The sequence below is a fragment of the Phocoena sinus genome, chromosome 5 (genome assembly GCF_008692025.1).
Source record: "Phocoena sinus isolate mPhoSin1 chromosome 5, mPhoSin1.pri, whole genome shotgun sequence".
NCBI classification, from domain to species: domain Eukaryota; kingdom Metazoa; phylum Chordata; class Mammalia; order Artiodactyla; family Phocoenidae; genus Phocoena; species Phocoena sinus.
The window spans coordinates 137,039,341-137,051,642 of NC_045767.1; the positions used below are offsets into that span (position 1 = coordinate 137,039,341).

General features: G+C 53.9%; 1 protein-coding gene across 8 annotated transcripts in view; it reads right to left on the reverse strand.

Moving 5' to 3' along the window:
* Positions 1–12,302, reverse strand: part of FNIP2 (folliculin interacting protein 2) — a 125,534-nt gene that overhangs the window by 20,638 nt on the left and 92,594 nt on the right. For 6 of the 8 annotated variants that reach the window (XM_032632043.1, XM_032632042.1, XM_032632046.1 and 3 more), the window contains 5 exons: positions 12,116–12,204; positions 9,811–9,957; positions 9,523–9,692; positions 4,672–5,779; positions 3,712–3,928 (listed from right to left, as the gene is read on the reverse strand). In XM_032632043.1, the coding sequence (XP_032487934.1) occupies positions 3,712–3,928; positions 4,672–5,779; positions 9,523–9,692; positions 9,811–9,957; positions 12,116–12,204 (1,731 nt within the window). The remainder of the gene's footprint in view (positions 1–3,711; positions 3,929–4,671; positions 5,780–9,522; positions 9,693–9,810; positions 9,958–12,115; positions 12,205–12,302) is intronic. The other 2 variants (XM_032632048.1, XM_032632044.1) reach the window with 1 other exon arrangement.

A 12,302-nucleotide genomic window follows, 5' to 3' on the forward strand; every position in this document is an offset into this window, starting at 1 on the left:
ACCCCAGCGCTGCCCGCGATGCTAAAGTGATGCCCTTCGGTCGCTGTGACTCGCTGTCCTTGCGTCGGCTCCCTGGCTGACTGTGCTGCACGGGCAATCAGGTGCTCACGGCACGCGTCCCAGCCAAGCCGTCAGCAAAGCTGCTCCGCTGTGCTGATTTCTGCATATTTCTGCAGTCTGTTGCTACTCTTAAAAAGAAACGAAAGAGCCTGCCATATCCAACCGGGACCTCGCTTCACAGAGTATTCTGAAGACGCCCAAAGCCCTGCAACACAGTTTTTGTTAAAAGAAACACTAATACATGATGTTAATTTTGGTCTCGATGACCCGACCCTACAGAGCTGGAGCGGCCTGGCCGCTCCTCGTGAAGCCACCAGGGGAGGGAAAGCAGCCGCCGTTAGCACTGAATGAATGGGTCCCGCTTCTGTTCCACCACCCCCAGCAGGAGCATCTTGGGAAACTCATTTACAAAGTGCGTGCACGGGTGTCACTGTAACGGCTACCGTCTGTCGGGCGTTCAGTAATGCGCTGGGCGCTGTGTTCAACACTGGATGTGCATCATCTCACGGTCTTCAAGCAGACCTCTAACTGCCGTCATTTTCTAGAAAATGAAACTGATGCTTAGACGATTAAAGAATCCTGTGCAAGGCCACGAAGCCACAAGGGGTGAACCATGGGTCAATCTCAGGTTTGCCTGCCTTTAGAAGCCAAGCTCTTAACTGCTGGGTTACGTTTTATCTGTTCCTCTAAATACATTTTTCTAAGGCTTAGCGAAGCCAATGGATTTACCTGACGACCAGCGAACAAGTGGTAACACCAAAGCATCAGTGTCAAGTCGGTCTCCTCCACCACCTCCACTGCCCCGTAACTTAATACCTGCCCCAGCTCCCGTCAGCAGCACCCACAGGCGGACAAGACACATGAGAAAAAAAGAAGAGAGAAAAAGCTCCTTGAGAGTCACAGGTGCAGAGTGAAGCTGGCTCTCTCCTACCTCACCATTTAAAGCCAAAAGGAAAACAGAAGAAAGAATTCGCGTTTAGATGCGGCAGGAAAAGAATGAAACTAAATATGACTTCAGCCTAATTGAAGGCAGCTGTATAATCTCTATGTTAGGAGGCAAAGAAACAGTTCCAATGACGGAACAGAGGTAGTATGTGGATTAAACAAGAACACGTGTTTAAATATTTAAAGACCATCAGAATCTTACCACGTGGAAGCCAGTAATAAAAATCAAAATGAGTGAAATAAAGTTGATACAGCTTTCTTTCATAAGAGACTAGGATAAGGAAATGCACAAAAAGAAATTCTTAGTATTGGAAGCTCCAGATGCAATGCCTCAGTGAGAGAAGAATCTCCACAAGCTGGTCCACCAAGGCTGCAAAAGTACGCATTTACGTAAGACAGATTTTACAGTCCAATCGTACACAGGCCTAGAGAACAGATCAATAATGTAAATCAACTGCTTTTAAACAGTTACTAAAAATCCTTCTCTAAAAACAATTATGAATCTCAAAGCTGGATGAAGTCCGGCATGAACACTAGAAATTATTAACGTCCGAAAAACAGGTTTTCGAAAGCAAATTACAGTAAAGCAATGTATCCCGAGCCCCTCTTCCTCAGCAAGCTGTTATTTCAGCCCTGACTCTGCTCATGTACTTGTTCTTGGGCCTTTGCGTCTTCCTCTGATAACACACTCAAGAATTTAAATAATTACTAGGCTTTAGGGGCAGTAAATTCAATATAACGCACCCCCCGCAAACCTCCTAATTTACTTTTCCACAAATATTCGTCAATGGCAATTTTTATTTAAACTCTGCCGCAGAGCAGAGCCCCAGTCTGAGAAGCAGTCTAAATGCAACGCTTACTTCAAAAGCCAAATCCATTAAGATGAACGTGCCAAAGTGACATGAGAACTCCGCTAGTGCGACTCGGACACAGCCTGAGTGCAGTACACTTCTGAACATAGTTTATGCCCCTTCACAGTTTCCTCTTAACACCCAAGCCGGCTGTGCGGGGCGTGTCCCCACAATCTGACACAATACAGGTTTTTATGGTCAGCAACTTTCCATCTCTCAGGCTGACTGCACAGTGTACAGAGGTGAGAACAGCTGCAGTGTGAAAACACTACTTCTGCAAGGAAGAGAAAATGAGAGATGACAAGTCTTTAAGAGTTACAAACAGAGGAAACATGATCTTGTTTTCTTAAATATAAGAATTATAGAGCTAGATGGTCACCATGGAAACCTAATACACAAACCTCTGAACTTGTCAGCCTATGGAAGATATAAAAAGTGTCGTGTATGGTTTTGCAGATAATAAGGGCAAGACGGGCTATCAGTCGATAGATGCGTGTCCACGGTGGGGCGGGCACTAAACATGCACTAAACATATGCACGGCTCTAGAACCACTGAGCCTCCACGCGTGGTTCAGCCGACCCCGAAAGAGCGTCGTCGAAGGAGGGCATCTCCTTTCTCCGAGGTCACCGACGTACGGGCCTCTGAGGTGACAGGCAAGGACACAGTGCTCTTGACGACTATGGAGATAGAATACTAATGGCACTGCTTCCTTCCAGGGCCAGCCTGGGGAGGGTGGTGGCCAAGCACAAAGCAGGGCGGGTCAGGATCGCGGTACCAACGCCCGCACCGGGCGGGCCCCCAGCCTCAGGCCGCCCTCTCCCCATCTCCCTCCCTCCCCGTTCAGGGGGGTGAGCGCATCTGCTTCACCACCGGGCTTTTCTTCCCATTTCACAGCAACACCTCCAGCCTGCCTGGCCTGTGCCTGATGGGCGTTTGGTCTTCACAGAGGAGAAGCTCAAGGTCAAAGGCAGCACGCACTGCCGTCTGTCCACCTCTCCAAAAGGATTTGCTGGGCGACGAGGAAGGTAGCTAGCCAAGTTCCAATTTTCCTAATGCGCTGAGAACTTTCCCTATTGCCCAAGATACAGTATGTTTCCAATGCAAAACAGCTATTTTTGCACATCTGTCCAAGAGCAGCTCAATTGAAAACAGGCCTGTCAGATCGACAGCATTTCCATCGCCGCTCAGTTCCTGTCACGCTGCAGAGAGCGGAGAAGCGCTTAGCAGCAGCCACAAGGAAATCTTGCAGGAAGACTTGTTAATCTCTACACAGTCATTCTCATGCAGCCATCAAAGCGAACTCAATGACACATCAGTTAAAATAAATTACTTTTAGGATCTTGCAAGGAGCGGCTAAGAGGCAAACCATATGTGACATCCTTTCGGCCCTCCCCGTGAAGGCACACAATTGCCACCATCTGTGCTGACTGCTCTGTCTGCTCCACCCACCCGCCCCCAGACCCACCCTTCACTCGGGTGGCTCGGGAGGTGACCTCTGTGGGCGCTGGGACCGCGTCTGCATCAGCTACGACCTTGCTCTGTGGCTTCTGGCTGGGCTCAGCCAACGGGGGGCACCAAGAGAGCTCAGACGCTGGAGGAGAGCGAGGTGAGGTCCCCGCCCCTGCCGTGCTCCTGCAGCCAGGCGGCCCCCCCCCGCCGCCTCCCCCACTGCTGCCCGCCCGGTGTGCTCACAGCCTCCAGCTGTTGCTAATCCCCGGGTGGCTCACCAGCCTCGCCGGTTCCTGCAACCCTGCCCGCATCTCCAACGACAATCCCTCGATCGCACCCCTGGCCGCCCCCCGCCCCCGCCCCGCCCCGGTCAGCAGCCCGAGGCGACCAGCTGCCATCGCTCACCTGGACCGTGTGGACCAGGTCGGCAGCCAGGCACTGCTTCAGCTTCTCATCGCTGCCGGTCCCGTGAAGCACCAGGTCTGGCATGTACGTGGGGCAGTAACCCGCCAGGAGGGAGCGGCCGAAGTTTCTCACGTTCGGGGTGCTGACGCTCTGAGACCTAAGATGATACCGGCCATCAGAACCCACAGCGAAAACGCGCTCCCTTCTTGCACTGCAGCTGGAACAAAGCCCCAGTGGCACAGGTGAGAAAAACAGATTCGGAGTGGTTCGGATCACAAGTCCTCCAGGAAGTGGGTCAGTGGTGCAGGAAAAGGAAGGGAGTTGAAGGGAAAAAGGAGTTTTCCTAAAGGGGAAGAGCAGGAAAAAATGAGTATTCTGGCGGCTGGCTGCGAGCCTGGGCCTGCACCTCACACAGAGCATCCTCCAGCCACCGTGTGGAGAGAAGAAAGGGGGAGTCTGAGCGTGCTGAGGGGATCCTGGCGAAGCCTGGCTTGAGGAACTCGGCACACCTGCTCAGGGTGCAGCCAGGACAGCGAAAGGCCAGCAGGCATCTCTAGTTACTGCTTCACGGACCAAACCTCAACCGACGGCGCCTCAGGAAGAGGGGGCTTTTCCTGACGCATCAGGCACTCTGACCGGCAGGCAGGAGAGACCCGCAGGATGTCACCCACCACCTCCCAGGCTGGGTGTCCGCGGCCACAGATCTGCCGCGGGGACGACGGAAGACGACACCCCTGCTCCCCACTGCCCCCGCGCCCCTTAGCGTCCCCCAGTGTCCCCAGAGCTGCAAAGCCGCCGCGAGCTCCCAGCTCAGAGCTGGGCTAAGGAAGGGCAGGCCGGTCTGGGGACACTAATGCTTGGAGAGAATAATCCTGCCCTGTAGCAGCCCACAGCAGCGGTGCCGGTGGGTGCCGGCTGGACGCACATCAGCTCCCCGGCCCGGCCCGCCGCCGGCCTTACCTGGGCAGCGGCAGCTCCACCTCCGGCGACCCTTCGGGCCGGTCATGCTCACTGTCACCGTCACTGCCGGGACCCAGGTCCGGCGAGGCCGGCGCACACGGGTCGTCGTCACTGTCGCCGAGGGCGCTGTCCGAGCTTTCGTTCCTGGGGAGACCTCCTTCCCGCCTGAGGCCGGCGTCCTCGCACGGCACTGCGGCCGCGCACCCGCTCGGCGCAGGCCCGTCCGCGTTCTCCCCGCCCCGACCCCACGGCTTCACTGGCGCGTGCGCGGGGTCGACAGGTGCGCCCCGGGCGGCAGGTGCGCCGGGCGTCTCCGCAGCCTCCTTGGCGGCCCCGGTCCTGACGCCGCGGGCCCCCGCAGACGCCTCGGGGGCCCAGGAGCACCTCGGAGCCCGCCAGTCCCGGGCCTCCCGGGCCGCGTTGGGCCCAGCCGGGGGTCGGCGCGCTGGCTCCGCACACCTGCAGGCCCGCAGCCGCTCCTCCATCGCTTTGGTGCGACTTTCAAAGTCCGAGTCCGGAGACACGGAGCTCCCGATGTGGAAGGTGACCTTCTCCCAGGAACGCCCCTCAGGGCACGGCCTGGCCGCCGAGCGATCGGGCAGCTTCTTGGGCATCTCCCCTCCCGACCCCTCCCCGCCGGCCGGCCCCGCGCACGCACCTGCGCCGCTGGGGAGTCTCGCGGAGCCGCCGCGGGGCGCCTCCTCCGTACTCTCCTCGTCCCCACACGACGCGCCCCGAGGTCTCCGGGTGCCGCGGGCCGCGGGGCTCTGCTCCGGCCCCCGGCCTCCTTGTCCGGCGAGGTGGGGACAGAGGTCTCCGGTGTCAGTGTGCGGCGGCAGAAGGGCGGGCTCGCTCCTCACCGTGACCACCACGTACTCGGACTCCTCCACCTCGCCCCTCTCCAGGGCCGTGGTGATGCTGCCCCCCGCCAGCGCCTGCTCGTCTGGCCCCCAGGCCCCGCTGCACGTCAGCTGGTTCTCCTGCAGCTCCGAGCACCGCAGGAAGTAGGTCAGCACGTACAGTATGCGCTGCACCAGATCCTTCTGCTTCCCCAGCACCACCGTGCGCGTCAGTCGCACCGGAGAGCCGATAGCCCCGTAAAGGTCGCCTAGAGGCAAAATGGACAGAAAGACAAGTCGTCTGGGGGAGCGTGTGAAGGGTACGTCAGCCCGAACAGGAGAGATGCAAATGACTTACTCCCAGGCCAGCATCGCTTCTTCACACGCCTGACTGAGGCACAAAGGTAATTCCTAGAAGGACCACCTTTCAGTTTTCCTCTGCAACGTAAAGTCGGCCTGCCAGGATCAGCCCTGTTCTGGGTGCTCAGGTGCAGTGCCCGTGTGTATCGGGTGCAGTGCACTGACAGTGCAGTGCTGGTGTATACTGGGGGCAGTGCGGTGCCAGTGCACAGAGGGTGCAGTGCTGTGTACACAGTCCCTCGAGGTGCTTGCTGGGCCTTTCCAGGGCAGCTCAGTGGGCTGGCTGATCCCATCTCCCCAAGGTAAGGCTAAAGCCAGAGCCCTGAATATGTGACCAAACCAAATAATTTGTCTTGGAAACTAGAATGGCGAGATCTTTTTGAAGAACCCCAGGACAACAGGCCCTGGGGTGAAATTCCGGGATCTCTGAACAGAAAGCGGAAGTGAGTCAATGCAAAACGCTGAATGAGATGGTCCGCTCGATACACACAGGCACCAAGAAGAATCAATGTGATTAACAAGAAGAAAATCACTTGCTCAGGAATAATGCATCTCATTTTTCTTCCATTACTTCACATGAAAATTCTACTGGAGAAAAATGTCCCATAACTTATATCCTGACACACTGATTAAAAGCCAGCTAATGAAGCATGAACACTTGGCTTAAAGGTGGAAGAAAAAAGGCAAACCTGTCAACGAACCATCAGTGCAGGTTCCTCATCACAAGTGTCTGTCCAGTGCCTATTAAAATTATGGCATGTAATAAAACCTGACAATTACACTTGGTAAGTCGCACCTTCCATATTTTGATAATAATATTATTGACAATTACAACAAAAAGCCAACACTTCCTGACTGTGCAAGCACCGTGCGGAGTGTTTTACATGGCCTTATCTCATTTACATATCTGTATAAGCAACCCTAAGTCAGAAAGCATTGCAGGAAAAATCAGAATGTTGGAATAAATCAAAATGTGAAAAGATCCTAAATAAACGAGAGGAGATGCATGGTTAGCAGCTATAAATAAGAACTCAGGAAGTCGGACTCCATCTGGCGGGAGGAGGAGAGGCATCTGTTAGATAAGACTAATCACACTGTTAAGGTTTAAGACTGACGGAAAAGGGACAGCATGCATCAGAGGTGCCCCCTCTAGAGAGGGTTTCCAGGGTAAGCCTCCTGAGAACAGGTAAAGGGCAGGATAGAAGTGATATCACACAATCCTCTCTATAAAAGGACTAGGTGGGGCTTCCCTGGTGGCAGAGTGGTTGAGAATCTGCCTGCCAGTGCAGGGGACACGGGTTCGAGCCCTGGTCTGGGAGGATCCCACATGCTGCAGAGCAACTAGGCCCGTGAGCCACAACTACTGAGCCTGCGCATCTGGAGCCTGGGCTCCGCAACAAGAGAGGCCGCGAAAGTGAGAGGCCCGCGCACCGCGATGAAGAGTGGCCCCCGCTCGCCACAACTAGAGAAAGCCCTCGCACAGAAACGAAGATCCAACACAGCCAAAAATAAATAAATACATAAATAAAAGGGCTAGGTGAAGGCTTAGTAGAACGTTATCTCGAGGCTTTTGCAAGTGACTGAGAAACCATGCAAGACTTCAGAAAAACAACTCAGAACTGTAGTCTGATGTCAGCACAAGCACTTCTGAGTAAACTTTGACTAAGAGCGTGTTACTGTTACTTCCCGTGATCACATCCGCCCATGGCTGCGGGGTGTCACGGCCACATCAGGGATTCATGAGACACTCTTGTTAAATCAGCCCCAGTGTTAATAAAGACGACGAGATTTACATACCCAAAATCTGGCCAAAAAAACCACTTTGGAAAGTCCACTCAGAATGACAGTTTTTAGCAATGCATTTAACTTTTGGTGGTGTGCGTTACAATAACTAAGTCATAAATGGGAAAAAGTAAAAAGAAAGAAGGCTATTAAAATACAACTGACAACGGTTTAACCTGTATGAAGTGGAGAGCTGTGTATGGAAACAGTGCTGCGACTTCAGAGCCGAACTCCACAAAACAATGCGTCACTAAGGTAACAGACTGAATGGACCTTGACCTTGACGGCAACTTTTTGAGTCCAGGACTGATGGAGCTACTAATTTTAGAGTGGATGCCTTTGTCTTGCACGGGTATAATTTTACAGAATGAAGAAGAGCACGCACAATGTGAACAGAACTAACGCTCCGAACTGCACACTTAGAAATGGCTGAGATGATAAATGTTAGGGTCTGTGGCTTTGTTTTAACCATACTACCTCCCGTATCTCATGACCCCGGGCACAGGGAAAGACAGCTTTGTTATCTGTGATACAGTGAGGACGCAGTACCAGGGTTAGAATGAGAGTCTAATTAGTTAATACGTGCAGAAAGCACCCAGAACAGTGCTTGGCCCGTGGTGGCAGCTTTCACTACTATTACAACACGCTGTTTCCCGAGACTGCGGTGCTTTTCCCCGGTCTGCCGTTATTTTCTGGAAAATGCTGCCCTTCTACCGATTCCTCAAGTGTGTCTTCCTTGAAGGCCCCCTCCCCCCATGGCCCCCCTCCTGGTGCCTCCCCCGTATCAACATCTGCAACGGCGGTGTCGGTAACAGGGGGCTTCACGTACAAGCAGTGGAACTCCCACGGCAGCCATGAGCCATCACCACCCATCTCACAGATGGAGAAACGGAGGCACAGAGGGTTAGGGCACTTGCCCAGGAGGCTGGGAGCTGGTCCAGCCGTCTGCGCATGTCCTCACCCTCTGCACTGCACTGCATCCCTCGCGGGCTTCTGCTCACCCCAGCAAAGGAGTGATCAGGGCGTTCTGAACACGGCCCTTCTCCTCCACCGGGCAGCAGGCTCCCCAAGGCTGAGCTGCGTGTCACCCGGGCCCTGGGTCCCGCAGAGGGATGGGGCCTGGGACAGAGCAGATGTGCAGGCCTGACGGGTCACTGCAGACTCGGCCAAGTGACAGGCCCTGGAGTGCGCCTCTCCCCGAGCCCTGGGCTCGCAAGCGCACACTCCACGAGCAGCCCCGCGGCACGTCAGGTCCCCGCGCCAGGCCTGAGCACAAAGCTCGGAGGAAGCAGCTAAGGGGGCAATGGAGAGAAAGACAAGGGCTCTGCCCTCAGCTCAAACTTAAAAGGCGGCAAAATCCTAGAGTGTGTTACTCTCTTTTCTGTCCGACTTCCTTCCTATCCGGTCCGCCCTCTAGGGCAGTGGTCCTCAGCCAGGGGCTCTCCTGTCGTGCTGGGGACATTCAGCATTGTCTGGAGACATTTTTCACCATCACAACTTTGGAAGAGGGGTTTTCACTGGCAGCTGGTGAACAGAAGCCAGTGATGCTGCTAAACATCCGACCAGGCATGGGGCGGTCCTCTTCCCCCCAACCCAACAAAGAATCTTCTGGTCTAAATGTCAACAGTGCCGAGTTAAGGAGCCCCACTGGAGGAGCAGCTGCGGACCTATGTGGCTTTAAAGAGCAGAACGAGGCTCTGGCGGGGGGAGGGGAGGACGGGGGCTGCTTTACAGGTAGAGTCTGTGGGCCAGTCCCCCGCTCCCTGCAGCCCAGTGACAACTGGGAATCGCCGGGCCGGATGGCGGATAGCAACAGAAGAGGCTCCCGTCTTTCCTATTCTGTCCCACATGGTCTCTGTATGGTACTGACCCAGCTGCGCCCAGAGAGGATTGTATGGGTGTGTCTTGGCCAGCGTGTTGACCAGCTGAGAGGTGCGTTTCTCGGAGAAGGCTTTGATGGGAGGGTGGTCAACGGGCATGACGGTGGGCACCCAGGCCAGGTGGTAGGTTAAGACTGCGGTCAGCAAGGCAGCAAAAAACCTTGGAGAAACGGGAGAAAACACAACGGGGTGAGTCAATGCAGGAAGAGGCATGGCACCTACAGCACGTACACCAGCCTCGGAACCGGCATTCAAGGCTCCAGAGCACCGCCGCTTACTGGTTCTTGTTGATCTGTTCTATCAGGAGTGTAAATTCCTTGAGGAAGCGCTGGCACAGCTGCGTCTTCTCCAAGGTGCTGGACATCATGGCCAGCCACACGGGCTCGGCTATCCTTGGGACGGAGTACAAGCTCCAGATGGTCCCTCTACAGAAGAGAAGGTACAGGGAACTGTCACAGATGTCACGGTGGATGATCTCTGTGTAAAGGAATCTAGAAGAAAACACTCACCTGGATCTAGGGAGCCCCTAAGGCATCCAAAGCAGAATATTAAACAGGGGTCGGTAAACTAGGACACGATGCATAGGCCAAATCTGACCTTTTTTTTAATAAAAAAAGTTTTATTGGCACACAGCCACGCTCAATCATCTCCCTATTATCTGTCGCTGCGTTTGCACCACAGCAAAGCTGAGCAGCCGTGGGGCACAGACCCTTTACAGGAAAGGTATACTAACCACTGATATAAAATAGTCATCCTTAAAAAGACTTATTTGCACGATGCCTTGTGTCAGAATTTATGCCAGTTTTCATAGGAAAAAAATAAAGGAAGAAAGAATAAACATGCTAGACTGAAAATGTGACCAGAGGGAACTCAAGTCACCCAATTTCTGGTTAGTGCTTTTGTTCTTTGAACCAAAGCACCCTATTCACTTTAGATGAAAAAAGAACACAAATAAATGGCTCTTCTTCACCATATTATATACTAGATTGTTACACGGGCTAATAGAATCAAATTCTTAGAACTGTAAGCTGTTAGGGAAAGTGACAAGTCTGGCCGTGTCACTTTACGGCTTAGGAAACTGGAGGTGTAAAGGAGTTCCTTGCGGGAGACACACACGCACTGAATGACAAGGTCCGGATGAGAGCGCCTCGTGCCGGGGACTCTGCTCCAGGCCGCGTGGCTCGTGGCGGTCCTTCCAGGGAGCGCACCAACGAGCCTAGGATCTCCACTGGCACCTCTGCGTCTAGGAGACACCCCGCTTCCTGGATGGGGGTACACGAGGCATATTCTGACCTGAGTTTCCGGCTGTGTGCATCAAGGAGCTGGGACACACAGGATCCTGCCCTGGCACGAGGCAGAGCACCTGCTGAGCAGCCAGCAGTGACAAGTGACAGCTACGTGGACCTGGGCTTCGCTTACCGACACCAAGGTTTCCAACGCTAACACGTGATCCTGTCGCTGTTTCTGGAGCAGCAGGTCACTGAGGTAAGGATGAGACCCGTCTATCCACAGTGAGGCCTCAGGTCCTGTCCGTTCAGATTCCGGACCTTCTACTAAATGAGTGTCCAGACCCTCCAGCACAAGCCAGCTTCGAGCCTGACCACAGCCCGCCCGGCGCTGCCCACACAAACCATAGAAGGTTCGCTAGTCACCACACTGCCATCGAAACACACAGCTTCACACTATTTCTCAAATGTGCGACGTGGGTCTGGATGATCCCCAGATAAGGACTAACGTGCTACTTGAGTACTTTACACATAACCCAGGGTTCAACTAAGGCTGGGTGGGGATTTTGTTCCAAGCAGCATTAGAGTTCACCAGCCTCTACCTTAAGCATCACAAAAACGTTCTAACATTGTAAGAATCGTAAACATTTTTATCCCTGGGCTAGAGAGGAACGGTTGGACTCTTAATTAGCTCGTGACGGCTCTGAAGTGCGATTCCATTCCACACCCAGAAACTGGCCCTAAGAAGCGCTGCAACAGCCCCGCTCAGCATGGTGACCATGGATCCCAGCTACAGCCCAGACAAGAGGGGCAAGACCTCCAGAAAACTGGTCTCCGGGGTACAAATATCAACAGTTAGGAGCTGACAGTGAGGACACGCTAGGGTGACCATACAACTTAATGTCCTGACCAGGACACCCACGGGAAGACACCGGGTGTACACAGGGCTGTCCTGGCAAACTGGAGTGTAACCTCCCTGACGTGCATACTCTCCCCACTTAGGCTGTGGACAAGCATCTCAACCTCCAGTTTCCACATCTGTAAAATGGGCTAAGAGTGCTTCCTCCTAGGGCTTTTGGGAGATGACACGAGACGTATGAATATTAGTTTTCTCCATTCACTCTGTTAGGAACAGTCACATCAGGGACCGTCTCTCTGGCAGTCGTGAGGATTACTCAGTGCTGGTGGCTTACACTTTTTGCCCCACTGGGCCTTAGCTTCAAAGGAAGGAGCTGCTAAAATGACTAGTAACTGCTAGCCCCCCACACTCCTGAGCTGTGGTCTCCACGCATGCCGAGATCCACGGCCGCTGCTCACCAATTTCCCCTGCTGGGGTTGCCAAACCTTGCCAGTTTACCTGAACTCCCCCAGAGCTTCCATCAGACGGCTGACATAAAACTGGACACGGAGACTTGACTCCGCGATCTTCCTGCACGAGATCATGGCCTTCGGTGGAAAGAAAACAAGCCACATTACGTGGAGAAGAAATTCCTCCGTAACCATCTACTGGGCTTTATTAATAAGAGACGATGTTAGAGCCCACA